The 26,955-nt window shown below is 45.7% G+C and overlaps 1 protein-coding gene and 3 pseudogenes across 1 annotated transcript; 1 reads left to right on the top strand and 3 right to left on the bottom strand.

The window, feature by feature from the left end:
- The window catches only part of LOC136398234 (leukocyte immunoglobulin-like receptor subfamily A member 5), a 62,722-nt pseudogene that overhangs the window by 25,539 nt on the left and 10,228 nt on the right, over positions 1-26,955 (bottom strand).
- Positions 3,960-4,860, bottom strand: LOC136397183 (leukocyte immunoglobulin-like receptor subfamily A member 2; annotated as a pseudogene).
- Positions 5,125-15,829, bottom strand: LOC136397187 (leukocyte immunoglobulin-like receptor subfamily A member 6; annotated as a pseudogene).
- Positions 16,547-23,374, top strand: LOC136399390 (leukocyte immunoglobulin-like receptor subfamily A member 6). Its single transcript, XM_066374474.1, has 12 exons — positions 16,547-16,629; positions 16,783-16,818; positions 16,984-17,268; positions 17,414-17,716; positions 17,947-18,243; positions 18,496-18,795; positions 19,103-19,140; positions 19,424-19,481; positions 20,771-20,881; positions 21,575-21,630; positions 22,398-22,562; positions 22,643-23,374. The coding sequence occupies exons 1-12, from the start codon at positions 16,596-16,598 to the stop codon at positions 22,787-22,789; spliced, it is 1,830 nt and encodes a 609-aa protein (XP_066230571.1). The 5' UTR covers positions 16,547-16,595; the 3' UTR covers positions 22,790-23,374.

The raw sequence follows: 26,955 nt of genomic DNA on the forward strand, positions 1-26,955 counted from the left end.
CCATATCGGAAAAGAAGAAGTAAAGGTATCACTTTTTGCAGATGATATGATCCTATACATCGAAAACCCCAAAGAATCCACAAAAAGACTACTAGAAACAATAAGCCAATACAGTAAGGTCGCAGGATACAAAATTAACATACAGAAGTCAATAGCCTTTCTATATGCCAACAATGAAACAACTGAGAAGGAACTCAAAAGAATAATCCCCTTCACGATTGCAACAAAAAAAAATAAAATACCTAGGAATAAACATAACAAAGAATGTAAAGGACTTATGTAATGAAAACTATAAACCATTATTAAGGGAAATCGAAAAAGATATAATGAGATGGAAGAATATACCTTGTTCTTGGTTAGGAAGAATAAATATAATCAAGATGGCTATATTACCCAAAGAAATATACAAATTTAATGCAATTCCCATCAAAATTCGAATGACATTTTTGAAAGAAATAGAGCAAAAAATCATCAGATTTATATGGAACTATAAAAAAACCCGAATAGCCAAAGCAATTCTAAAGAAAAAGAATGAAGCTAGAGGCATTACAATACCTGACTTCAAACTATATTATAGGAGCACGACAATCAAAACAGCATGGTATTGGCAGAAAAATAGACACTCAGACCAATGGAACAGAATAGAAAGTCCAGAAATAAAACCACATATATATAGTCAAATAATTTTTGATAAAGGGGCCAACAACACACAATGGAGAAAAAAAAGCCTCTTCAATAAATGGTGCTGGGAAAACTGGAAAGCCACATGCAAAAGAATGAAACTGGACTACAGTTTGTCCCCCTGTACTAAAATTAACTCAAAATGGATCAAAGATCTAAACATAAGACCTGAAACAATTAAGTACATAGAAGAAGACATAGATACTAAACTCATGGACCTGGGTTTTAAAGAGCATTTTATGAATTTGACTCCACAGGCAAGAGAAGTGAAGGCAAAAATTAATGAATGGGACTACATCAGACTAAGAAGTTTTTGCTCAGCAAGAGAAACTGATAACAAAATAAACAGAAAGCCAACTAAATGGGAAATGATATTTTCAAACAACAGCTCAGATAAGGGCCTAATATCCAAAATATACAAAGAACTCATAAAACTCAACAACAAACAAACAAACAATCCAATAAAAAAATGGGAAGAGGCCCTGGCCGGTTGGCTCAGCGGTAGAGCGTCGGCCTAGCGTGCGGAGGACCCGGGTTCGATTCCCGGCCAGGGCACATAGGAGAAGCGCCCATTTGCTTCTCCACCCCTCCGCCGCGCTTTCCTCTCTGTCTCTCTCTTCCCCTCCCGCAGCCAAGGCTCCATTGGAGCAAAGATGGCCCAGGCGCTGGGCATGGCTCTGTGGCCTCTGCCTCAGGCGCTGGAGTGGCTCTGGTCGCAATATGGCGACGCCCAGGATGGGCAGAGCATCGCCCCCTGGGGGGCAGAGCACCGCCCCTGGTGGGCGTGCCGGGTGGATCCCGGTCGGGCGCATGCGGGAGTCTGTCTGACTGTCTATCCCCGTTTCCAGCTTCAGAAAAATGAAAAAAATATATATATATAAAAAAAAATGGGAAGAGGACATGAACAGACACTTCTCCCAGGAAGAAATACAAATGGCCAACAGATATATGAAAAGATGCTCATCTTCTTTAGCTATTAGAGAAATGCAAATCAAAACTGCAATGAGATACCACCTCACACCTGTTAGATTAGCTATTATTAGCAAGACAGGTAATAGCAAATGTTGGAGAGGCTGTGGAGAAAAAGGAACCCTCATACACTGTTGGTGGGAATGTAAAGTAGTACAACCATTATGGAAGAAAGTATGGTGGTTCCTCAAAAAACTGAAAATAGAACTACCTTATGACCCAGCAATCCCTCTACTGGGTATATATCCCAAAAACTCAGAAACATTGATACGTAAAGACACATGCAGCCCCATGTTTATTGCAGCATTGTTCACAGTGGCCAGGACATGGAAACAACCAAAAAGCCCATCAATAGATGACGGGATAAAGAAGATGTGGCACATATACACTATGGAATACTACTCAGCCATAAGAAATGATGACATCGGAACATTTACAGCAAAATGGTGGGATCTTGATAACATGATACGAAGCGAAATAAATAAATCAGAAAAAACCAGGAACTGCATTATTCCATACGTAGGTGGGACATAAAAGTGAAACTAAGAGACATTGATAAGAGTGTGGTGGTTACGGGGGGGGGGGGGGGGAGGGGGAAAAGGGAGAGGGAATGGGGAGGGGGAGGGGCACAAAGAAAACTAGACAGAAGGTGACAGAGGACAATCTGGCTTTGGGTGATGGGTATGCAACATAATTGAACGACAAGATAACCTGGACTTGTTATCTTTGAATATATGTATCCTGATTTATTGATGTCACCCCATTAAAAAAATGAAATTATATATAAAGAAAAAAAGAAAAAAGAAAAAAGTGAGAGCATAGATCTCAGAACTTACGAAGTTGGTGGATCTGATAACACCCACACATGCATGCGTGCGCACACTCACACACACACACACACATTAGATAGGAATTGTGGCACTGCCACTGGAATGTTTGAAGAAAACTCAAACAAAATACTTCCTCTCTTGGTCCTACTTTTGTTATTTTTACCACAGTGAGAAAAACTCACCCCACAAATGTGATGTGACTCTTTCTTGCCTGAGACATAGAGGAAATGAGACGAAGTATTATAGTGTTAGATGGAGATTTTGGAGGTTTGAGAAATAGAAAAGCAGGGATGCCTGGCCCAATGAGAGAAGGGTCCAGACCAGTCCACATGTGTGGAGCCACCAGAAACAGAAGAACATGTGCTCTCAGTGCAGTGGGGAGAGCATGGATTTTTTAGCTCATGATGCTGGACCAGTTGGGTGAGTCTGTGGAACAAAGTGGACATGCATCCTTCCTCACACCATTTACAGTAATTGGTGACTGTAGGGGCTGCAGATCAAAATGTGAAAAGTAAATAAGTTTCTTGTTCTCTTGCAAAAAAAAACAGAGGGGACTGTCTCATTAGGCAAGTGTTTCTTCAAATGGATATACATCCAGAAATTGATTAAAATTTGATACATGAAAACATACTAAAAAGGGAGAACAGGGAGGGGGTGGGAGAGGGGCATACAGAGAAACAAAATATAGGATCAAGGAGGATGATTTGACTTTGAGTGATGGGTATACAGTATAATCTCTGTCCAAATGATGTGGAGATGTCTTCTCTAAATCTGTGTACTCTGGTTGACCAATGTTACCCTGTTGAATAAAAGCCCACCTTTACTCAATCTTCATATGTGGGCCTAGTTCCATAGGAGCCAGGATGACTCTCAGGACCCTGGAATCAGCACCACGGACAGAGGCAGATGTGGTGTCAGCTCCTTTCTCCCTGTCTGAGCTGGGCACCCTCCCTTCCTGCATTTCCTCTCACACTGACCACAATGGGCACTAGTGACCTCAGTGCTGCTTGAAACACGAGGCCCCCTCCCTTCATCCCCACCTGTCCCACCAAGTCCTTTGAAAGACATCGCTTATGTACCTGTTTGAAATGTTGAGGAATGAAGTGGGAAATACTGCTCGGGGTCTGGAGAGACATGGCTGATATAAGAAACTTTGTTATTCAATAAATATTACATTTGCCAATGGGGTGGGGGTCTGCAGACCCCAATTACTGCATGAAACGGGGACAGGAGGAAGACGTGGGACTGGGACTGCTTCCTCATGTCATTTTTTAGTCCCATTTCTATTCCCCAAAGGTCTACCCTTCCTTCACACTCTGCAGTCTTTCTCCTGCACACACCCTGCATGGACTGGACGAACAGGTGTGGTAAGGCATGGTATGGGTGTGTGACTCCTCCTGTTCACCATCTTTTTGTGTAATTGTCTTCTCCCTGTTGATGACCTGACTCTTTCTCCTTCTTTCTCATCTTAGCCCTTGTCTATCCTGGAACAGGTTGTGAGCTGAAGTTCTGCTCCCTCAATGAGCATGGGCTTGGGCTTCTAATCTGAGACCACAACTTCTCAGGTGTCACTGGGGTGTGACAGCAGGTAGGGGAGATGCTGTGTGAACTATAGCACATGTAGGTCTGGTTGTGAGCTCACAGCACTGATGGTGAAGGTGGCCTGGGAGGGTGCAGATGTGTCCTGTGGACAAATGTGCTGGGAGGATCCCATGACCCCTCCCTGTGCAGGTGGAAGGTGTCAAACCAGATCTCAGAGCCACACTGCAAGGTCAGTCACGTTCCCTCTCCAGGGCACTGAGGGTCCTAGCTGGGCTGAGAAGGAGGGTTTCGTGTACATTCCTGGAGAGAGGAATGTTGTTATGTATAGAGAGTGACCCCCTTTCCACATACCTTTGACCCTGAGTTGAAGGACAAAATCCTTCTCCAGAAACTTTGCCTGTGCCCCGTGTCATCTCTTCCCAGTTCCTCTGGGTGGTCTCTTTCATTTCCATGCCCAAAACTTTTCCCTATTTATTCCCTGTCCCTAGACCTCAGTTTCTGCTCCAGGACCCTCTCCTGGATCACATCACCACCAGCGTGACCCTTAGCCCAGAATTGTGAGATGACAATTAGGACACGGAACAGGGCAGAGCTCTTCACCTGCAATCTGGTTGCCCAGAGGGGCACTGTAGGTTTACCACACATAGGAGAGGCTGTGTCCACTGTAGCACCTGTACTGACCCTGATGAGTGTTGTTCACATGGCCCAGGGGTAAAATGGGGTTGTGCTGTTCATCAAAACACTGAGGGAGTGTGAGCCCCTGGTCCATGTTCAGAGTATATCTATCAGAGCCAGTCTCTGTGTGACACTGGAGTGCCAGGTTGTGTTCAGGTAACATGAGTGAGCCCAGCTGTGTCTAGAGAGAGGACTCCTAGTACACGCCTGAGCTGAAGAGGAAAGTTTCATTTGGAGGACACCCGTATCTGACAGTGCTCACTGAGGCTGCAGTGAGACTTCTCCCTGGTCCATCCCTAAGCTTTCCACCTGTTTCTGTCCCTAGGAAGCTAGTGTGACTGAACCCTCATGACCTCCATGACTTTAGTAGACACAAGGCTTATGCAAATGATTTTGGACACAAGAAAAAAATAAAGCCAAATGTGGGCTATTTCACTTGTGACCTTGAGATACAGAGGTCACTGGGCTGTGACCACACATAAGGATAAGAGATGGGAAAACCATAGCATCTGTAAGTCTCAACATGGGAGGTGCCCACAGGGTCCACAGGGAAGACAGCCCACCACCTCCAGCATGGTTGCTGGATTTCATGTGTTGGGGGGAGTCAGATCCTCTCTCCTTCAACAGAGGGAAAATGCCTGATGTGTTCTGTGAGCCATACAAAAGGGGCACGTTTCCTCCCCAGGCCACCAGAAAGCAAAGATGGCTGAGAGGGAGGGGGCACTGTAAGATCCTAAGGGCAAAGAAAAAGCATCACTCCATGGACTGTGGGTGTGGTTTGTGAGACATGAGACTCCATGAGGCCTCCCTCCATTCCCTTCCACCTCTGACAAGGAGCTCATTGTGGAGGAGACCATATTTTCCCTTTCAACTGTCACTACCATGGTTAGGCAGTCACTCACTGTATTATGCACATAGGTATTCTATTGCTGTGTGTGAGCTCATGGATTCAATGAGGAAGCTGTTCTTGTTCCTGGAATCCAGTGGGATCTTCATAATCCAGGACCAGGTTTCCTTTTCTTTATACAGACCTGTAGACATCAGCCTGCAGAGACCCCTCACACCAGACTGTCACAGAGCTCCTTTTGGTGACCATGAGGCCACTAACAGACCATATGGACAATATCAGGAGAAGCCCTGGAAATGAATGTGACCTCAAATGTCAGGGGCGCCCTTCTCCCCTCAGTTTCCCTAGCAGTCACCCCAAGGCCATTCAAGACTTGTCACCACTAACCCAGACCTTCTGTTTCCCCAACTTCCCAGAAGGATTCCTGAACTAAAGCAGTAGGTTTTGGGGGAGGGGCTCAACAACATGAACCTGCTCCCATAGAAGCCAACACAGGACTGGAAGGGAGTTCCTGTGAGAACTGTCCCCTCCCACACTGAAGCTCCAGGCTTAGTCTGGGCCCCTGAGTGTGGGGATCTGATCTGTGCTGAGCACATCTCTCTTCCACATAGAAGTTCTGACCTCGCTGAGCCTCCTGAGTTCTGGGGTCTCCATTAGACCATGTTCTAAGAGAGGAGAGTACATCATCCGTCTCCTCTCCCAAAGCTCACTGAGACCGAGAATAGCTGTGAGGGTGGGCAGTGTGGTGCTGCTGCCCTTGGTCCTCAGTGGCATTTATTTTTGTGTCCTCAGTTGGGCATGGGCTATGACAGTGACCCAAGAAACGTGAGCCAGGAAGGTTCAGAGGGCAGAACTATCTAAATTTAGTGACTGTGTGTAAAGGAAAAGAGAGTGACGATGTGAGCACTGTTCCACTTTCCCTTGGGGTCTGGAGGAGCCAACTGGGCCATTCCATACAGGATAAGACCCTTGGGAGACAGACACACCTGGAGAATTTTATAACACTATTCACAGACTCACAGAGGGAAGTAAAACTGTCCCCCTGGCCTGCTCTCTCTCCCCCTAACACTTCCCTTTAGTAACTCCTTCTTCTATAAATAGCACCCTCTTTCTTATCAGGGCTTCTCTCAAAACATGATTCATTTCTCTTTCCTCAACGCCCCTTCCTTTCTTGGGCAGGACCCAGCTTCTCTCACTGAATTCTGTCTGCAAACGCTGGGCCAGAGGAAATCCAGAGTTTAATGGAAAGGAGAGCTGTAACGTGTGTGGACGGTCAGCCCTGAACAGGAATTGTGCCTTCCTGGGTCTCCTCCCCTCCCTGCAGTGAGGTGACAATGACGTCTCTGCTCAGCCTTCTTGTGAGGAGGCCATGGTCCCTGAGACACACAGGGGTGCAGTCTGGCAGGTGTCCTGGGCAATGATGACACATCCAGGTTGGGTAACTGTGATGACCATGCCTCCAGACACCTCAGGAAGGGCTGATGAAGGCACACTCCACAGTCACATATCCTCCAAACACACAGAGATGCTGGATATTGTGTGTAAAATACGGGGTCAGAGTCAAACAAATGGGAGAACTGCCATGACAGAGAAGCAGGGAAACTCAGAGACAAGCAGAAGCCAGTGGGGAGCGAGCCTGGGTAGTGGGTACAGAGAGTGGGCCACAGGACTGAGTTTCTAATCTTTGTGTTGATGGGGGTGATGTTTCCAGGGGGACACTGATTGTAATGTACTTCCCCATAGAGGAAGAAAGAAGGACGTAGGCACCAAGTGTGGACCTGCAAAAGCTTTATTCAGACTGCATTCCAGGCAAAGTTCTCTGGTCCACAAGAGGGGCAAGAGAAGCTGCGCAGCCTCCCCTGCCCAAATGTAATTTATAGCATTGGTATGGTGGTGGCGGGTCAATATGACATGGCAAAATTTTATTGGCTCACAGTCATTCTTTTTCAAAGTTCTCCTGGGCCATTTCTTTTGGCAGACATGGGTGTGGGTGTCTCCAGCTAAAGTACCTGGACCTGGTTCCTCATGTGACCTTCCCCCATTGCCAAACGACCTCACATTCCGACCTTTTATGTTAGATAGGAGCGCCGCTATTCATCTGGCTACTTCCTGCTGGTTAGGGACATAGTAGGGAAGGGAGGTTGGAAGGAGGTGGCTCTAAGAGGAGTCACGTATATGGGTGTAGGAGCATCTGGTTGTCCATGACTTGAGAAACCTTGCATATGCAGCCCTGTTAGAAGCTAAGAAAAAGAGGAACAAACATGAGTAATATGCTGATAATTAGAAGAGGACTTAGTATAGCGGCAACCCAGGTGAGGATGGGTGACTGCCACCAAGAGTTAAGCAGGTTGTAGAAAGAGAAGTCCTTCCACAGTTTCTCTTGCAGATGGTTGAGGACATTGATGTTTTCTTCCACCAGCCCAGTCTCATTGATATAGTAACAGCATTGCTCCCTGCTTTAAGTCACTCTGGCCGCAGGTTCCAGGTAGGAGGGACAGTAGTAACAGGAGGATCTGCAGGGCCCAACTTTTGGTGATCCTAAGACAGGTGGGGCCCAGTGGTTCCAACTGGCAGTGGTCCTGCATGGGGGCAAGCTTGAGGCGAGAGACATGGTACCAAGGTGTTTGCCCTAGGAGCTTGGCTGTGGTAGTAGTAGTCAATATTACCATATGGGGTCCCATCTACCTGGGCTGTAGGGAGCTGGGCTAAAGCTCCCTCAGAAGAACTTTGTCCCCTGGTTGGAGGAGGACTGCTGGACAAGCTTCACTTGGACCCCCTATGGGAGGGAGAGTTCGGTCTATGTGTTCCCTAAGAAGATGGCAGAGTAAAGACAGAAATGGGAGGTATGTGGCAAGAGGAGGGTGGTTAATAGGTAAGTTGTGATTAATTAGGAATGATCTAGAATAAACCAGCTCAAAGGGGCTGAGTCCTGTGGGGTTTCGTGAGGTTGCTCTGATTCTGGTGAGTGCCAGCAGGAGGAGGTTTGGCCAGAAGAGTCTGGTCTCGATAGAAAGTTTGGTTAGTTGACCCTTCAAGATGCCATAGGCCCTTTCCACCTTACCCAAAGATTGAGGGTGATAGGGTATGTGGAGTCTCCAGTTAATGTTGAGAGAGGTGGCAACATGCTGGACTATTTGGGCAATAAAGGCTGGACTTTTGTCTGACTGGATGGTAGTCAGCAGTCCAAACTGCAGGATGATGTTTCCAATGAGAATGGAGGCAATGGTGTCTGCTGTCTCTCAAGAGGTTGGAAAGGCTTCTACCCATCCTGAAAAGATATCGACAAAAGTTAAGAGATAACAAAGTTTTTTGTCAAGGGGCATATGAGTGATGTCAATTTGCCAATTCTTGCACAAGAATTGGAGTTTAATTACTGTTGATATTATATTTTATTGACTTAGGTTGCATTTCCCTAGTTCAGTGGTTGGCAAACTCATTACTCAGCAGAGGCAAATATAAACAGTACAGCGATTGAAATTTCTTTTGTGAGCCAAAAATTTTAAACTTAAACTATATAAGTAGGTACATTGTTATTAACTTAATTAGGGTACTCCTCAACTGGCCTTTGCTAAAAATGTCCTCAATCTGATTGAAGTACGTTCACTGAGGTCGACCTCTTCCACCTCTCCCATCCACACTCGTCTTGTTTACTTGTTTCGTCTATCTCCTTTCATTCATCCTCTCTATATGTCCAAACCATTTCAACACACCTTTCTCATTAGTTGACACTATCTTCTTTCACTCCACAATGCTCCCTAAAATTAACTTAGTAAACTTTACTTAAAGTTTTAAGTCTTATTTAAACTATAGGTATGTTGAATAAAGCTTAATATCATACTTAATAACAATATTATTTATTGATAAAATTAAATTGTAAAGTATCCATAATATTAAATCATGACAATGACTTACAAACACTAATGTGAACAATTGCATCTCCTTGGAATGTTTGGGTAAGTCAGGTTTGTATGTTGTTCTTTTTAATTTTAGGTATGATTCCAGTTTCTCATTAATAAGACGACTTCTCAATTTACTCTTGATAAGGTTCATGTTTGAAAATGATTGTTCGTATGAATATGTTACCCTAATAAGAAAAGAACAGAAAATGCTAGTTTGTTCAGCTGATTATATGAGTCAGGAATACTATTCCAGGTGTTAAAAATCAACATATCTTCCCTCTCCAGTATTGTGCTGTGCACTAAGTTCACATTTGTTTTTCTCCAGTATTTCTACACAAAGATGTACAAATTTTGAGCTCCACAATTCTTTGTTTTTTAAATCTAGCAATTACATTTCAAAGTTGCCAATGTCAGTATAAAAGGAAGAAAAATTTAATTCTGTTACAGTAGCATTAGGAGGTTTTTTAACAAAGGCTAACGTTGCTTTGGTGTTTCTGAATTCCTGAAACCAGTTGAGAAAAGCATCTCTCATATTTAAAAGTGTTGTTTTGAAATATCAAATGTCAATATCAGAATTATTTTTTGGGTGATGTTTTAACAGGCTTGGAAAGTAAATCAAAGTTTCTCTTTGAAAATCTTGAGCAAGAAGAGATAATTTGTTTTTGAATGAAATAACTTCTAATATCGAAAAAATTGTGTTTCCTTTCCCCTATAGTTTAAGATGAAGCTGATTTAGATGAGATGTAACGTCTACCATGAATTAAAGTTTTTGGATCCACTGATTGTTCATTAGTTCTGGATAGTGAACACCCTTCTCAAGGAGAAATGCTTAAATTTCTGTTAACAAGGAAGCAAAACATTTCAAAACGTTTCCTCTTGATAACCAACGTACCTTGTTATGCAGCAGAAGGTCTGCGTACTCAATCTCTATTTAAACTAAAAATTCTTTAAATTGGCGATAAGAGCTTTAGCTATAATGGAGTTGATGATCTTAATCACCAATTCCATAACTTTGCAAATTTCTTCTGGAAATGTCTGCGCATAAAGCAGTTCTTTTTTATTTAATTTCTATTTTTATTTTTTATCTTATTTTTATTAATTTTAATGCAGTGACATTGATAAAGCAGGGTACATATGTTCCAAGAAAACATCACCAGATTATTTTGACATTTGATTATGTTGCATACCTCTCACACAAAGTCAATTTGTCTTCCATCACCTTTTATCTGGTTTTCTTTGTGCCCCTCCCCTCCCCCCACCCCCTTCCTCTCCTTCCTCGCCCCCTCCCTACTCCGCACCTCACCCCATCCCTGTTACCATCACATTCTTGTCCATGTCTCTGAGTCTCATTTTTTTTTACAAATAAATTTTTATTTTAATGGGGTGACATCAATAAATCAGGGTACATATATTCAAAGAAAACATGTCCAGGTTATCTTGTCATTCAGTTCTGTTGCGTACCCATCACCCAAAGAGAGATTGTCTTCCATCACCTTCTATCTAGTTTTCTTTGTACCCCGCCCACTCCCTGTCCCCCTCTCCCTCCTCCCCTCCCCCCGCCGCCCGTAACCACCACACTCTTGTCCATGTCTCTTAGTCTCGTTTTTATGTCCCACCAATGTATGCAATCCTGCAGTTCTTGTTTTTTTCTGATTTACTTATTTCACTTCGTATAATGTTATCAAGATCCCACCATTTTGTTGTAAGTGATCTGATGTCATTATTTCTTCTGGCTGAAGAGTATACCATGGTGTATATGTGCCTCATCTTCTTTATCTAGTCTTCTATTTTTTTTTTTTACAGTGATTAAAGCCTTTAAGCAAACTCTTGGCCAATACAGCAAGAATCCATAAAAGAGTAGTGTCCTTAACATGTTCACCAAGTCCAAGTTGGCCCAAACACCATGCCAAATCCCTGAAAAATGCAATCTAACCACAGTTCAGTCTGTTAGGAGCTGTCACAGGGAGCAGGAGTCCAGGAAAAGTTCACATCCAGGCAAAGTCCGCATGGCACTGGAATTATTGTCACCATTCTATACTTTGCAGCTCACGTCCAAGTCCCAATGACCACTGCTTCTAGCTGGTAATGATTCAGGTAGACTGGAAAAGCCATCTGCAGCATGTATGGAGATGGAGTTTCTGTTCTCCTCTGCCTGGAGAGATGAGACCAGGTTGCTTTTCCCTGGAGCTCTGCGACTGTGGCATGGTAAAGAGAACCTTGGGATACACTAAGCTGGGTGGCAAAGGTAGATTCATAATAGAAGTTGGCAAAAGGGGGAAAGAGAGCTCTAAATTAGGAGTAGGTCCCAGCCTGAAATATGAGTGGGGCATTGAAGTAGGAGGAATAAAGGAAACACTATATATTAAACAAAGCAGCAGAAAATAGGACTATCAACACCCACAACAGAGATCTTTGAGGGAAGAATAAAAAACCTGACTATTCAGGCAAGACATAGTTAAGTGGCCTTTGTGCAAATGAGATCAGTTTACCTGCTTCTTGGAAGAAATATCCTAGGCTCGTCCACAGTGTCGCAGATGGGGCTGACGGCCCTGGGCACCTTCAGCCTTCAGTGGCAAACTCCAGCTTTCTGGGAAAGGTTAGGTCATAGGTGGCTGGAGCAGGGCTGGAAGAGACTGAACCCTCCCTTAGAAGAGCGAGAGGGAAGCCTACCTTCCAGTATCCCTGTTTCTTCACAGCAGAGGCATGTAAGTCTGGCAGGCTTTTAGCTCAATGACCTTCCTTTCCACTATTGAAGCAGGACCCAGATGGCATCCTATGAGACCCCTTTGGGGCGTTAGAGCCTTTAAGGGTGTATCCTAAAAGCTGGTAGTTCCCCTGATCTCTATTGGGCTTTTTCTGCCTCTAGGTATCTTAAAAGCCATGCTCAGAAGATCTCGCTGAGGGGTTTGAGGATCCCCATCCACCTATATAAATCTTTTCCATATATCTGGAGCTATTTGGAAAAAGACAAAACAGGGTTATTAGCTGGATCTAATAAAGAAGGTAGTAGTTTGCAGGCAAAAAAGATTTGGTGTCTCCTGTTCACCAGCATTCAAAAGAAATTTAAACCTCAAAAGAAATTTCTTTTTTAAAGTAAAAGCATGATATGGTAGACCCGTAGGAGTTCCAGAGTATGACTACCCCCTTTAAAATTTTTTTTTAAATTGACCTTAAAATATTAGCTGGGTACACTTTAATAATACCTTAACTTTAAAGATTGTAAGCATGACAAAATACAGTAAATGCTTTTGCTCCATATGCAGGAGCATTTTCAGTTTAGCCAGTTTAGGAAATCCAATAATAGAACAATGCATACAGACAGTGAGCTATAACATGCTTAGCAGCCTCTCCTGTTCTGACAGAGGTTACTATAAATCTGGAATATATATCCAATAGACTCAGATGCTTGATCGGGGATTTTTGCCCACCAAGGGTCTAGGGAAAGAACAGCAAGGAATTCTCACCCCCATAGAAGTGGCATCCAATACCAGAAGGTGTAGATTAGGATATCAAAATTTAGCATAGGGGCCTTGGTAGCCCCTGCTACCTCAATAATGCACTGTGCAGACCCAGTTACTTGGAAATCAGATAATCCTGTATGGGTAGACCAATGGCCCCTTTCTCAGGAGAAATTTAGGGCAGCTGCTCAATTGGTACAAGAGCAGCTACAGCTTGGGCACACTGAATCATTTAATAGCCCATGGAATATACTTCCATATTTTGATCTTGTTGCCTCCTGGATTATCAAGGGGCATAGGCAACCCCTACAGCTTATAGGTTTTGAACCTCAAAATTATTGTTGTTCCTTTTTTCAAAGGATCAACAACAATGGCTCTGGGAAACTTCCACTAAATGGCAAATCGCTCTTGCAAATCAATGGACAACTTTATACTGAAACTGTCAACTTAAAATCAGCTCAAAGTCTAGAATTATATGCCATTATCATGGCTTTTCAGCATTTGCCATATTCCCCCTTTAATCTATAGACAGACAGAAAATATTTACTTATGGTGTTTCCACTATAAAGACTGCTGTCTTGGGGACAAATGCTGATTAACTATTTCAGCAGTTCCTCCTTCTTTAAAGACTTGTATGTCAACATAGAGCTCCATGTTTTATAGGACATACTTGAGCTCACTCCATGCTCCCTGGAGCTTTAGCACAAGGGAATACCCTTTCTTTCCTCTCTCTCTCTCTCTCTTTTCTTTTCTTTTTTTTTTTTTTTTGTATTTTTTTATTTATTTATTTTTTGTATTTTTCTGAAGTTGGAAATGGGGAGGCAGTCAGACAGACTCCCACATGCACCTGACCGGCATCCACCTGGCATGCCTACCAGGGGGTAATGCTCTGCCCATCTGGGGTGTTGCTCTGTTGCAACCATAGCCATTCTAGCGCCTGAGGCAGAGACCACGGGCCATCCTTAGTGCCGGGGTGGCTTTGCTCTGCTGGAGCCTTGGCTGCGGGAGGGAAAGAGAGAGACAGAGAGTAAGGAGAGGGGGGAGGGGTGGAGAGGCAGATGGGCGCTTCTTCTGTGTGCTCTAGCTGGGAATTGAATCCAGGAATCCTGCACAACAGGCTGATGCTCTACCACTGAGCAAACCGGCCAGGGCCTAGAAATGCCCTTGTTGATCAAGCTACCCAAAAGAAAAATTTTTGGAGCAACCATGACAGATCGAGCAATTCAGTCTCATACTATTCATCACCAAAACGCTGCAGCCCGGTGTAAACAGTTTCAACTTTCTCAGGAAGCAGCATGGCAGATTGGGAAATCCTGTAGAAGGGGTTCTATACTACAATCTGCCCCTTCATTTGGAGTTAACCCTCAAGGACCCCACCAGGACAACATTGGCAAATGAATGTTACTCATATACCTTCATTTGAGTCTCATTTTTATGTCCCATCTATGTATAGATTCATATAGTTCTTAGTTTTTTCTGATTTACTTATATCACTCCATATAGCACTTCTTGATGAATGATGCAATGGTAAGTAAGTATCTCGTGATTATTTTTTCTTTCAAAATAGCAACAAACCTGTTTCTTACTCCAGTCATACTTTTCGCCCGGTCTGTTGAAATTGAGACAATTTTATTGAGTGGAATATGATGTTTTTTCATGCACTCAATTACAGCATTTGCTATATCCTCTCCACGTGCTTGATCTTTGAGTGGCAATAATCCCAAAAGTTCTTCTTTAGGACCTATAGAAGAAATAAATTATACAAAAAGTGAAACTTGCGCTGTATCATTTATGTCACAAGACTCGTCAACTGCTATTGATAAAGCTGAAACCAATTTAAGATCTTTAACTTGCTGGTTGGTTATATTAGAAGACATTTTGACTGTTCTATCTTTCACTGTTGTAGTAGACAATGGTAACTCTTTAATTTTTTTTAGAATATCTGCTTTGTTCTTAAAATCCCGAAATAGCTCTTTGGAGGCATTTATAAAACAACCTTTTATGTATTTGCCATCTGTATATGGTTTTCCTCTCTTAGCAATCTCTTAGTCAAGAGATTAGTTTTGTGTTTAATCAACTACAAAACTTGCAATATTAACATTGTTGGAAGATTGCATCCAGTAATTAAATACAGAACTTGAATTTTCTTGACTCTTCTGAAGTTCCTCAACTGCTTTCTTCCTTGCATCACCGACAGGATATTTAGTACTAAATGAAACATGTTTAGTTGTAAAGTGTCTCTCTCCAAATTTGATTTCTTGTTATGCGCCAATTTTTCCTGACAAATAAGACAGGCCGGAAAGTCATTTAAGTTTTGAATAAACGGAAAGTCTCGGTCCATTCAACTTTAAATTCACAGTTTTTGTCTTCCATTTATCTTTGCTTCTTCTTTGTAGCCATGTCAGACAGGGCACCTAAAAAAATGTTTCATTTTATAATAATAAAGCCACCAACATAAAATAATTATAATTCCTAAATTGATGACAAAAATACCTGTAGGATTTGCAGCTGGTTGGAAAACTACAGGTAACTTTATGCTTCAAGTGGGTACTTTTGTCACCCGCGCACGATTTGCAGACGCGACCAGCACTAACCACTGCACTGGAGACTGCTGAGTGACTGGCTCACTCAATTCGTGCATGACTCACACGCACCTCACTTGTGCTGCGTATCCCATGGCCCACAGGCACAGCATCTCTCGTATTCCAACCAACCGACACCCCCCGCGTGTATCTGTGCACTGGGACGTGGTATTTTGTGGAAGAGCCACACTCAAGGGGCCAAAGAGCCACATGTGGCTGGGGAGCCACAGTTTGCTGACCAATGCTCTAGTTCATTAGTAACACATGGCACATGTGATCTTCATAACTCTGACCCTAACAGTCCATTCCTATATGTTCCTTCTGCATTACAGATATAATCCAACATCGTTCCCTGGTGGAGAGCACACCTCTGACCAGCCACCACCTCTCCCTCCGTTGCTCCTGTTCAGAGACAGTGTATGTCTCCAAGGTTCTCTAGAATGTTCTTTCCTTTCAAGAATAGTCTCATTCCCACCTTATAGGACTCCACCTCCTCAATCATTCACTCCATCACCAACGTCTAGTCATGGTCCCAGTTCTCATATTTTCTTTCATTTCTCCTTTGTCATTATATTAATGGCAACATTAGCTTAGAAGTCATGTATTCTGCTAAGAATAGTTCTCAAAATACAGGAAACGGGTCTCCGGATCCCAGATGTATTTCCGGTCTGGCACAAATATGCAGCAAGTAGTCGGTGATCAGAAAATATTTGTTGATGGATGAATGAAAGAGTAAAAAGAAATTCCATCTGTGAGAGGCAGAGAATAAAATAGTGATCTCTATTGAAAGCCAGCCACTTCGGGGTCGACTCAAGTCAAAAACCTGGGTCCTGCCTCCTCTAAGCAGGAGATCAGACCAGGCACAGTCCTGGGAACAGAGGAGATCCTAGGTCTGGGCAGAATGTCTCCAGGGGCCCTGAACTCTGTCTGAACACTAGTTATGGAAAACCCAGAGCCAGGCCCATGGGGCAGGGGTATCCCCTTGCTATATGCTCACAGCTGTGGAAACCCGGAAGGGCAGCAGCCCCTGACTCACCACATCCTGTGCGTCTCTGTCCTTCAGGGTCAGAAGCTTCTCCATCTGCAGAGCGGGAGCACTCAGAGCAGATGCCATGCTGTTCCTCCTCTCTGCTCTTCACTACCTCGGTTAGTTGTGGACATGGGGAGGGGAAAGCGGGAAAGGGTGGGGTGGCTACACACACCTGTATATGGGAAACTTTAGGGTTAGACAGATACGGAAGTTGGGGATCTGTTGGGAAGGGAATCAGGTGCAAGTTTCTGACAGAAACTCTCTTTCAGGGCTGAGTCTGGGCCAGAAGACCTGTAATGAGACAGGTGAGTCCTCCCCAGGCTCCATGTCCCACCTCTTATTTCACCCCCTGGGGCTCAGGAAGGAGCACAGAGGTCCTGGGCTGAGGTGATAGAACAGGAGGGTGTTGGGCTGAACTGGAGAATGAGGGAGGGAGAGTCTTTGTAATGCAGCCTCTGGTTTCCTTCCAGGAACCCTTCCCAAACCGACCATCTGGGCTGAGCCAGGCCCTGTCATCCCCTTGGAAAGCTCTGTGACCATCTGGTGTCAGGGGCCCCTGGAGGCCCAGGAGTTCCATTTGTATAAAGGAAAAATACCTGTCCCTTGGGACACACAGACCTCAGAGAAGCCCATGAACAAGAGAGCTTTCTCCATCACACACATGACAAAGATTTATGCAAGGAGATATTACTGTAAATATCAAAGCCCCACTGGCTGGTCAAAGTGCAGTGATGCCCTGGAGCTGGCAGTACCAGGTAAGTAAACACTCAGGTTCCCAGCCTCAGGCTTTGCCCTCAGGAAGGGGGTCTGCTCTCAAGGGGTCTCCCCTCTCACAGTTCAGCCCTGGGGGATGGGAAGGAGGTGTGAGCCCATCTAACACGCTGCCTCCTCCTCTCCTAGGATCCTACAGCAAACCCAGCCTCTCAGCCCTGCCCAGCCCTGTTGTGACCTCAGGAGGAAACACGAACCTACAGTGTGGCTCTGAGATAACATTTGACCAATTTATTCTGATTCAAGAAGGAGATTACAGTGCCTTCCAGACCCTGGACTCACAGCCTTACCCCAGTGGAGGATATCGGGCCCTGTTCCCTGTGGGCCCCGTGACCCCCAACCACAGGTGGACGTTCAGATGCTATGGCTGTTACAGGGGCAGACACCAGGAGTGTTCACAGCCCAGTGATGCCCTGGAGCTCCTGGTCTCAGGTGAGTCTTGTTGTTGTCTCATCCAGAGATTAAGGAACTAAACACTAATCCGTGGACCCAGACACATTTAAGGAGTCCTTGCTGTCAGGGAACATCACTGAGAGGGTGAGCTGAGGGGAGCACAGAGAATCCTGGTCAGAGACACAGAGAGACAGTGAGACCTAGGACAGTACAGGAGAAGAAATTGTATGGGAGGAGCAGCCCCTGTAATTCATGTCTGGTCTCCCCAGGTGTGTCTCTGAAACCCTCCCTCCTGACCCAGTGGGGTCCCATCGTGGTCTCTGGACAGAGCCTGACCCTCCAGTGTCACTCTAATGTCAGCTATGACAGATTTATTCTGTTTAAAGAGGAGGGACATGACCTCCCCCGGAGCCTTGTCCTGCAGCCGCAGCCTGGGCTCTCTCATGCCAACTTCTCCCTGGACACTGTGAGCAGCTCCCATGGGGGCTGGTACAGATGCTATGGTGGACACAGCCTCTTCTCTGAGTGGTCTGCTCCCAGTGACCCCGTGGACATCCTGGTGGCAGCTGAGGGGCCAGCTGGATCAGTAAAGGACCCAGACTCTGCACAGGCCCTGCTGGGGAATCTCAGGTGGTGATGGGCAGAGTGAGCATGCAGGGTCCCAGGGAAGGGGACAGAGGGAGACAGGGGATGGGAGGGGAGGGGAGACTCAGAGAAACAGACAGACAGAGAGGAGGGTCCTCAGAGAGAGGGCTGCTGACTCTCAGGTCAGAACAAGGTGGCGGGCACCCCTCACCCACCCTCCCTCTCTCTAGGATGGCTCCTGGATAGACCCTTCCTCTCGGTGCAGCCGGGCTCCACGGTGGCCTCAGGAGAGAACGTGACCCTGCTGTGTCAGTCACAGAGTCCGACGGACACTTTCCTTCTGTCCAAGGAGGGAATAGCCGATCCCCCCCTGCGTCTTAGATCAAAGCTCCGAGCTCAGCAGTACCAGGCAGAGTTCTCCATGGGTCCTGTGACCTCATCCCACGGGGGGACCTACAGGTGCTACAGCTCAGACAGCACCAGCCACTACCTGCTGTCACAGCCCAGTGAGCCCCTGGAGCTCCTGGTCTCAGGTGAGGGGACACTGACCTTGTCCTTCCTGGCTCAGTCTAAGGGCCTTATCCCCAGCAGGCATCAGTCTGGATGGGAGAGAAGGGGCTGTAGGTTTGGTCACCCAGAGAGATCAGCCCCTAAGAGACCCTGTCACCCCTCTCCACCTGTTTTCCCTCCACCTGGGTCCAGAATGGGTCAAGTGGGCAGCACAAGGACTTGAGGAGGCCACAGTGCAGACAGAGAGGAGAGTCTGAGTGATTTGGGTACTCTAGGGTCACCAGCAACTCCTCACACTCTTCCTGTCCATATTCTCGTGACCCTCTCTAGGTCCCACCCACCCACCCACAGGGCCCATCTCCACAGCTGGTGAGTCACTGAGAACTCTGCTCAGAGGGAGCACAGATCACCCAGGGCAGTTCGGAGGGTCTATCAGGGGATCCAGTGTCCCCCAGACACTCAAGAATGAGCTATGTCCCTGGAGGCTGGGAGGCAGAGAGAGATGCTGAGATCCACAGGGTCCCAGAGCCCTGAGACCAGCAAGTGACAGGTGGCTGGTCATGGAAAAGCGAGGTTGTGGAACCCAGCCTCGGGGAGGGGCCAGTGAGCTCAGCTGGGGAGATGGCAGCCCTGACCCTTCCTGTCTTCCCGGTTCCAGAAGGCTCTGAGAATCAGTCTCTCTTCCCCACCGAGTCAAGCCCACAGAGGGGTAAGTGATGAACTTGGTGGGGAGGATGTGGCTGTGTTCATGAGGGACAGGGGCTTAGTCATGTGGGGGTCAGGCACCTGTGGAGATGCTGACATGGACACAGCTCCCCCTGTGTGGCCTCAGTGTCCCCAAGTGTAAAAGGAGAGAATCATGGCCCAGAGCTCAGATTTCCTTTCAGTTCTGGCTCTGAGCTCCTGGGAGAGGGGGTCTCACAGGGAAGCCCCCAGGGTGTGATGTTATGTAGAATGTTCCCTCTGGAGCAGTCCTGCTGACACTGTGCCAGGAGGGACAGACAGAACAGGGGTCCAGGGCATCCAGGACATTTCCCTCAGCTCAGAGGAGAGAGGGGACAGGACTCAGACCTGGGTCAGCTCTGCTGCTCCTGCTGTGGGGCCAGGCTGTCCCCTCTCTCCTCTGAGTGTCGGGTTCTTGTCTGTTCATCCCTGGTCCCATCCTGCTCACAGGCTGCTGTGAGGTCAGGTGACATAGGGGGCCTCACAGAGCTCAGGAAGGCAGGGCCCCCAGTCTAGCCTGACCTTTCTTAGGGGGAGTCAGGTCCTGCAGGGAACAGATGGATCTTGGAAGAGACACAGAGTCCACCCTGCACCCCTGTCTCTCTGATGTCCCTGCTGTGCTGAGGACAGGTAAAGGAAAGAACCCTCAGTCTGACCAAGCAGTGGCACAGTGTGTGGACGCGGAGGAACCATGTGTGAATCCCAAAGGTCACTGGCTTGAGCATTGGATTATAAACATGACCCTATGGTCATTGGCTTGAGCCCAAAGTCTGTGGCTATACCCCCCCCCATCAAGGCACATATGAGAAAGCAATCAATGAACAACTAAAGTGCCAAAACAAATTGATGTTTCTCATCTCTCTCCCTTCCTGCTTGTCTGTTTCTATCTGTTCCTCTCACTGTCTCTCTATCTCTGTCAAAAAAAAAAAAAAAGAAATAACCGTCAGCTCCAGATGAGTTATAATCAGGCCACTTGAAGATTTGGAGCCCAGGGAAGGAAGCTGGTGTCCACCTGGGGGGCAGCATGAGGACAGCACAGGGAGCCCACAGTCCCAGGTTCTAGGCCCAGCCCTGTCCCGTCCGGGCTATGTGACCTGGCACACGTGGTGAACCTCTCTGAGCCTCAGTACAATGGAGGTGGGGTCAGCAATCTCTGTGCATAACTGTGGGGAGCAGGAGAGGAAATGGATGACAGCTCCCAGCATGTGCCTCACACACAGTAGGTGCTCATTACATGGCATCATTGGCTCATTTAAGACATCACTTGTGCCTAAGGTCTCAAGTGGTACCAGATCATCCTGATTGGGGTCTCAGTGGCTCTCCTTCTGCTGCTGTCACTCCTCCTCTTCCTCCGACACCAGCATCAGAGCAAAGGCAGGACATTGGGTGAGTAGGGGACAGGGTGACCTGGGTCACAAAGAACCAGGATCAGAGCATCCAGCACAGAAAATCCAAATAGATAAACAAGGTCAGCTGAGAAAAATATTTCTCCAGAATCTCAAATCAGAAAATCTAGAAAGAACACAATGTCAGCACAGATTAAAAGATGAGAGATAATCGCTTATCATTTTCAATCTCATGAAATATGAAACATACGCACAAGTATTTGTTCAGGTTTCTTTCTCTTCTGTGGAATCACGCAGGGATGGGGTTCCTACCCTTTCAGGACTGAGACTGTCCCTCTAGACCAGAGAGAGGTTCATGTGTTACCTCCTGCAAGGTTCACAGACACAGAGCCCAAAACAGAGGTCACTGCTGCCCAGGAGACACAGACTTCACTGCCAACGGCCCCTCTCTGCCCCTCATTTTCCTGTCTCCTCTGCCAGGTGCAGTCCAGCAGTGGACACCCAGGAAGAGCCTCTCTGTGAGAGGAAGAGAGGGCTGCCCTGGGGGAGGGAGCACAGGGAGTCAGGAGATAACAGGGGAAGGACAGGCAGAGAGATGTGGGGGTCAGGGGTGGGAAAAACTGAAATCCTCACTGTGTGACCTGGCACCTCCTCTCACCCCTGGGTTAGTGGCCCATCTGGGAGCCCAGAGATCTCAGGGACCCTGTCAGGGGACACCCCCATTCTTCCCCAGCAGATGCTGCCATGAAGGACCCACAGCCTGAGGAGGGTGCGGAGCTGGACCCACGGGTAAGACCCCTGCTCCTGTCCAGGCCACCAAAGACCTTCTGTTTCTCAGTTTAATCCAATGGACACTTCCCTGTCCTCACCTCTCCTGGTTCACAGGAGTGTCCAACAGTGACCCCTCTTTCTGGGCACCCATGTCATCCTGCTGTGACTCTCTCCTACTGGTTTCTTGTGACATCATCTTAGACCCTCCTATGCTGTCCCTTTGCTGGCTCCTGGTCCTCTGTCTGACCTTGTGCAGCCCCAGGTCTCAGGAGGATGCAGGAATCAGTGAATCACACACAGGTCCCCAGGGCCCCCTTAATTCATTCACCAATAGATGTGAGGGGAGCTCACTGTTTACTGGCTCCATTTAGGGGCCACAGTGCAGCCCTGAGCAACACGGTCTCCACACAACTCCAGCTCAGCTGTGGAAGAGGGAGACACTGTGCAAACAAGGGGACAGTGTCCTAGACCTAGAGAGCAAAGTGCAGTGAGGAAAATAAAGCAAAACAGGGATAGAGCACATTGGTGTGAATGAGAGCAGAGAAAATAGCAGGTGCAAAGGTACTGAGGCAGGACACACTTCTTCACTAATATGGGCCTTGAATCTGGAGCCAAATGAGTAAGAGACAGCGTGTTAGGATTAAGAAGTCCTGCGGTTTAATCATGAGAGTAACCTAATTTGATTTAAAAATTAATACCATCACTCTGACAACAGGTGGATAATTGACTGGAGGGTTTCACCAGTGGAACCAGGGGACACCGTCTCTGTCTCACTGTCTCTGCAGCAGAACAGGCATGATGAAGTCCCCCAGGGAGTGACGTATGCCCAGGTGAACCACAAAAAATCAAGATTCAAGCAGGAAATGGCCACCTCTCCTTCTTCCCTGTCAGGAGGATTGCTGGGCACAAAGGACAGAAAAGCAGAAGAGGACAGACAGATGGACAGTCAGGTAGATCCTATAATCTCCAGGGCCCCAGGCTCCCTCAACCCCATTCATGTTCCATCTCCCTCACTCTCCCCCTGCTCCAGGCTGCTGCCTCTGATGCCCCCCAGGATGTGACCTACGCCCTGCTGAACCACGTGCCTCTGAAACAGGAGACAACTGCACCCCCTTCCTACATGTCAGAGGGGCCCCCAGATGAGCCCAGTGTGTATGCTGCTCTGTCTGTCCACTAGCCCAGGGAGGACCCAGACCCCACACTCCAGAGAGGGACCTGCAGGGACCCTGGAAGGCACAGGAGCTGCCCCATGGACACTCAGCTAGTGACCCCAGCCACCTTGGAGACCTGATGTGGACCCCTTCAGTTCTTCTGACCTCAGGAGGTCTCCTGATTCTATAGTCAATGATAACCCATATTCCTACAATTTGGAAATAAAGCAACAGACTTTTCAATAATCAATGTGTGAACTAAACCAGAAGTGAATGTTTTAAATTAAATGATAATGTAAGTATTCCATATCAAACTTACAAAATGAGAAAGTTAAAAACCGTGAATAAATATATTAGAAAATAAAAAGCCTTAAAATATCAATGGCTGAAGGTATTCTGTCATGAATTTAGAAAATAAGATTGTTTTACCTATGTCCATGAGTCTCAGTTTTATATCCTGCCTATGTGTGAAATCATACAGTTCTTAGCTTTTCCTATTTTACTTATTTCACTCAGTATAATGTTCTCAAGCTCCATCCATGTTGTCATAAATATCACTATGTCATCATTTCTTGTGGCTGAGTAGTATTCCATTGTATATATGTACCACTTCTTCTTTATTCAATCTTCTATTGAGGGACACTTTGGTTGTTTCCATGTGTTGGCCACTGTGAACAGTGCTGTAATGAACATAGGGGTGCATGTGTCTTTACAAATCAATATTTTAGAGTTTGGGGGGTAGATACCCAGTAGAGGGATTGCTGGGTCATAGGGTAGCTCTATTTTTAATTTCTGAGGAACCACCATACTTTCTTCCATAATGATTGTACTAATTTGCATTCCTGCAACCAGTGAATGGGGATTCCTTTTTCTCCGCAGCCTCTCTGGGATTTTTACCAACATTCTACACAAAACAGAAACAAATTCCTATAAGGGAAGAACAAAGTTACGGTTGTCAGAGGGGGTGGGGAGGGGGGATAGGTATAAAGTAGGAGGGAATAGCATCAATAAGGTGGGTAACTTTGCAGGGAGCCAGATGGCTACTATAATTAATGTGGGGAGCACAACATAAGATCCACAATACCAAATCAATGCTGTATATCTGAAAATAATATAATATTTTATGCCAACCATACTTTAATAAAAATATTCAATTTAAAAATAATGTGTGCATATTTGACTATTCAAATGTTGTGGAAACCTTTACCTGAAATCCAGATTCCCTTGTTGATCAGTCATCCCCTGAACCTAATTCTCTTAAAAAAAAAACTGAAAAAAAAATGAAAAACCTAAATGTTTAAAAATAATAATTTCTGAAACCTATAGAATTTTGTTAACCAGTGTCACTCCAATAAATTCAATAAAATGTAAAGAATAAGTAAAAGATAAATATTAGAAGAATAGCAAATTGTTCTAAATGATGGTGGAATGTGGAAGGTGATAATAACAAAAGAAGTTTCTCCTCGGGAGAAACAAAAACAGAGAAATATCAACAAGGTCCTAAACTTGAAGACTGAAAATACTAATCACACTTATAAGTCTTAGCTTGAAAGCTCCCTTCAAAAATGAGAGAATGCACATGTTTCTGAAATTAATGATGAAACAGTACACAGCAGGACACCTTGTAGAGGCTTTAGAAAGATTGTAGCAGAAAATTGTGAACAATTTGATGAATGTGTAGAAAACATTTAGAATGGACAACTTCAAAATGTGGACTTATTGAATGGACACGATAAAAAGAAATTTTGTATCTTTTTATATTTATATTCAATACCTTAAAACTGTCATCAAATATTATCCCACAACTGAAGTCACATTCAGGGAGAGCTCCATTGGTGATTTCTTCTAGACATTTATGAAATGCCTTCACACACACAACAAAATTGCACAAACTCCTCCTAAAAAATGAAAAGAAGAAATTCATCCTGACATTTTTTTAATCAGGCCAGAAAGTATTGACTCTGTCAGCCAAAGTTCATCACCTCCAATTCCAACAGGTCTCCACACCTTGGGTTGTGGTAAATGGGGATTTCACACCAGGACACCAGTGTCACCTCCAGGAACATCATCCCCCATCTGCACACAGATTAGTGACCCGGCCCTGTGGCCCACTCTCCGTACCCACCACCCAGGCCTGCTCCCCACTGGCCTCTGCTTATTTCTGTGAGTTTCACTGCTTCTCTGTCATGGTCAGTTCTCCCATTTGTTTGACTCTGACCCCGTATTTTACACACAATACCCAGCATCTCTGTGTGTTTGGAGGAGACATGACTGTGGAGTGTGCCTTCATCAGCCCTTCCTGTGGTGTCTGAAGCCATGATCATCACAGTGTCCCCACATGGACGTGTCATCATTGCCCAGGACACCTGCCAGACTGCACCCCTGCATGTTTCAGGGACCATGGCCTCCTCACAACAAGGCTGAGCAGAAACTTCATTGTCACCTCACTGCAGGGAGGGAAGGAGACCCAGAAAGGCACAATTCCTGCTCAGGGCTGACAGTCCACACACGCTACAGCTCTCCTTTCCATTACACTCTGAATTTCCTCTGGCCCAGCGTTTCCAGACAGAATTCAGTGAGAGAAGCAGGGTCCTGCCCAAGAGAGGAAGGGGCACTGAGGACAGAGAAATGACTCATGTTTTGAGAGAAGCCCTGCTGAGAAAGAGGGTGCTATTTATAGAACAAGGAAGTTACTAAAGGGAAGTGTTAGGGAGAGAGGGCAGGGGGAGGGGGGAGGTTTTACTTCCCTCTGTGAATCTGTGGACAGTGCTGTAGCCTCTCCACATGTGTCCTTCCCCTGAGGGCATCATCCTTGAGGGAATAGTCCCATTTTTCCCTCCAGTCAACCAAAGCAGAGAGTGGAACCATGCTCACTTCCTCACTTTCTTTTCCTTTACACACAATCACTAAATTTAAACAGTTCTGCCCCCTGAACCCTCCTTGTTCATGTCCCCTGGGTCATTGCCACAGCCCATGCCCAGCTGAAGACTCGAAACATCTGCTCCATGTGACCTCATCCACGTTTTCTGAGGCCTACCCATGGCCCCCAGTCCTACCCCATTCATTTCTCTCACTTCCTCTAGAGATTATTCTAACACCCCACCTTCTCTGACCCTCCATGCACACAGTCCTCCCACAGGGGTTCAACTTCCAAAAGTAATATCAAAGCATCTCTGATATTTCTAGTCCAGGGGACGAGGATAAGGAGGGTTCAGATGCAGAACCCCTTAAATGTAAGGACTGGGTTGGAAGGAAGAGAATGAGAAATAGAGCACTGTTCCACTCTCAGTGTTGGTTGACTGGACATGATGAAGGGGCCATTCCACCAAGGACAGTGACCTTGTTCGAGGCACACTCTCTGTAGTCAGCTAACACAGTCCCTCCTGTGTAAACAAAGTCATTACATTTCTCCACCTCAGTCAACCGTGAGACACATAGCCTGAATTAGTGAACACGTGTTTGTGACTTCTCATATACCACCCACTGAGCCTGCCTGAACATAGGAAAGTTTACTTCAAAGTTCCTAGACCATGATAAAGATTCTTTTGTATTCCTACTAGAGGCTACATGTGTTTGAGTCATACAGATTGTATCAGGTTACATGAGGAATCACCACAAACTTCTTAGAATATGGGCGGCATATCGTCTATGCATTAGATTACTCTAGGTTTGATATTGCAAGTTATGATAAGCATATCTATTCTTCATAGGTTCCATTATTGCACAGAGGTGGTCACTAAAACCTGAAATCTGTTCCTACACTCTCTTCCTTAAAATGAGCTGTTCCTTGTAATGACCAAAATACATGCACAGTGCACACAATTCCGTGAGCAGGGCAAGCTTACTGGAGTGTTGTGAACTCAGAACAGAGCAGATGCCCCACCTGCCTCTGTCCCTGGTGCTGATACTATGGTGCCTCCCAAGAAAAAATGCAAATTGGCAACAGATACATGAGAAGATGCTAGCTATTCAAGAAATGCAAATCAAAAATACAATGAGATACCACCTCACACCTGTTAGATTGGCTGTTATCAATAAGACAAGTAATAACAACTATTGGTGAGGCTATGGAAAAAGAGGAAGCCTCATTCAATGCTGGTGAGAATGCAAATTAGCACAGTCATTATGTAAGAAAGTATGGTGGTTCCTCAAAACATTATGAATAGAACTATGATATGACCCAGTAATCCCT

This window comes from Saccopteryx leptura, chromosome 3 (assembly GCF_036850995.1).
Source record: "Saccopteryx leptura isolate mSacLep1 chromosome 3, mSacLep1_pri_phased_curated, whole genome shotgun sequence".
In the NCBI taxonomy this organism is placed as follows: domain Eukaryota; kingdom Metazoa; phylum Chordata; class Mammalia; order Chiroptera; family Emballonuridae; genus Saccopteryx; species Saccopteryx leptura.